Source organism: Propithecus coquereli, unplaced genomic scaffold (assembly GCF_000956105.1).
Source record: "Propithecus coquereli isolate 6110/MARCELLA unplaced genomic scaffold, Pcoq_1.0 Scaffold76, whole genome shotgun sequence".
In the NCBI taxonomy this organism is placed as follows: domain Eukaryota; kingdom Metazoa; phylum Chordata; class Mammalia; order Primates; family Indriidae; genus Propithecus; species Propithecus coquereli.
Window position 1 is genome coordinate 128332 of NW_012153729.1, and position 1873 is coordinate 130204.

Consider the following 1873-nt stretch of genomic DNA (forward strand, 5'->3'; position numbering starts at 1 on the left):
AGTATATCACTTAATTGATAAACCCCTGTGTTAAAATTTTGGTGTTAAAACGCCTTCCTTTTTAAAAATATTATTACATTGCTTTTATAATTTTAAAAAGTTTCCAAAACTGCAAAGAACTCTGGCAAGTGCTCACCTAACCAATCTACTGATAAAGAGGTATAAAGAGAATGTAACTTTCCTGAAGGCAGGGACTTTGCCTGTCTTATTCACTGCTGTGTATCTACATCCTGTAATAGTACCAGACTCAGTAAATATTCATTAAATGAATGAATGGCTAAAACAAGATAACCATGATGTTCTTAGTTTTATGGGAATAAGCATTTTTTTTTAAACTTGGTTAATTTAGAAGTCAATTTAATTTTTACTATTATGGTTCATGATACATTTGTTTTCTTTATTCTTATAGGCTATATATTTTCTTCAGGCTCCTTGGTGATATGAAAGTGTTACAAAGTTAGTCAGAGGCTTTCCTAACAATGACCTGTTCTTTTAGAACCACATGGTCAAAGAGCTGGAGGCCCGTGTGCAGCAGCTGACTGGAGAAGCAGAGAACAGTAATTTACAGAGGCAGAAATTAATTCAAGAAAAATCGGAACTTGAAAGATGTTACCAGATAACATGTAGTGAATTACAAGAAGTAAAGGCAAGGTAATGTCTGAAATCAGATGTCTATCAGGCGTAGCTATAAAGTGCTGATATTAACTATAAATTATTAGCCAAAATTATCTTGTGCATTTAACCTTGAGAAGTTTCTAACCTAAATACCACTGTTTATTTTTTTAAAGTCCCTTGTAACATAAGTATAATGCTTAGAAGCAGCTGATAAAAATGTTGATACTTGTTTGATATATTGAATGATAATATATTTGGATTTAGTTGATTAAAAAATTCCATTTTAGAGATTGGTTCTAAATATATTGGAAGTCTATTTTATTCTCTTACTGCTTTTAGGCGCAATGCACTGCATAAAGAGAAAGATCATCTTGTAAATGATTATGAGCAAAACATGAAACTATTACAAACCAAATATGATGCTGATATAAACCTTCTAAAACAAGAACATGCTCTTTCGGCTTGTAAGGTATTGTGTGTGCTGGTAGATACATCCACCCAAAGTAGTTATTTTACTTGCTTATAAGTTATGGATAGCCACGAAGAGATTATTTGACATTTGAAATTAGTCTGTCCTTCACTTTATCCTTAAAATAACAGAAATTTCAAGAATTTTTACTGACATTTAAAATATTGAAAATGCCAAATGTCTAATAGATAGTACAACATAAATATTTAATAAACTGAATTCTGATGTTAGCCCTTTTAAATACCAAAGTTTTTAAAGAAGGAAACACATAAATCCCAAGAAGAAATGCTTAGTTGTGTTAATAAGACATTTTTCAGAGTAACTATATACATTATTATTACTATTATTTTGAAATCTTGGATTCTTCTTTAGTTTTATAATTAAAATTTGAAAAGACTTCTGTAAACCTATTTTTTATATCAGTGTTACATTTCATAACATTAAATACTATATAGCATTTAATTAGTTTTACTTTAAAGGATTTTATACTGTCTTTTAAAAACATTTTCTATTCAGATTTATAGACAATTTTAATTCTGATTGAACTTTTAGGGGAAAAAAGGTAATTTTTCAACCAGAAGTTATAAGATTGTACAAAAATCAATATTCTACTTTTTATTCTTCTTCTTAAAATCCTTGTAGTCATCTGGTATGATTGAGGAATTAGAACAGAACATCTGTCAATTAAAACAGCAGTTACAGGAATCAGAACTTCAAAGAAAGCAACAGCTAAGGGTGAGTCTTGTATTTCTACACAGAACAATGGCCAAACACACCTTTTCTTTTCTT

The 1873-nt window shown here is 29.6% G+C and overlaps 1 protein-coding gene across 1 annotated transcript in view; it reads left to right on the plus strand.

The window, feature by feature from the left end:
* Positions 1-1873, plus strand: part of LOC105824684 (centrosomal protein of 112 kDa-like) — a 103119-nt gene that overhangs the window by 97807 nt on the left and 3439 nt on the right. The window contains exons 7-9 of the mRNA XM_012662217.1: positions 497-651; positions 955-1084; positions 1727-1819. Coding sequence (XP_012517671.1) covers positions 497-651; positions 955-1084; positions 1727-1819 — 378 coding nt within the window. The remainder of the gene's footprint in view (positions 1-496; positions 652-954; positions 1085-1726; positions 1820-1873) is intronic.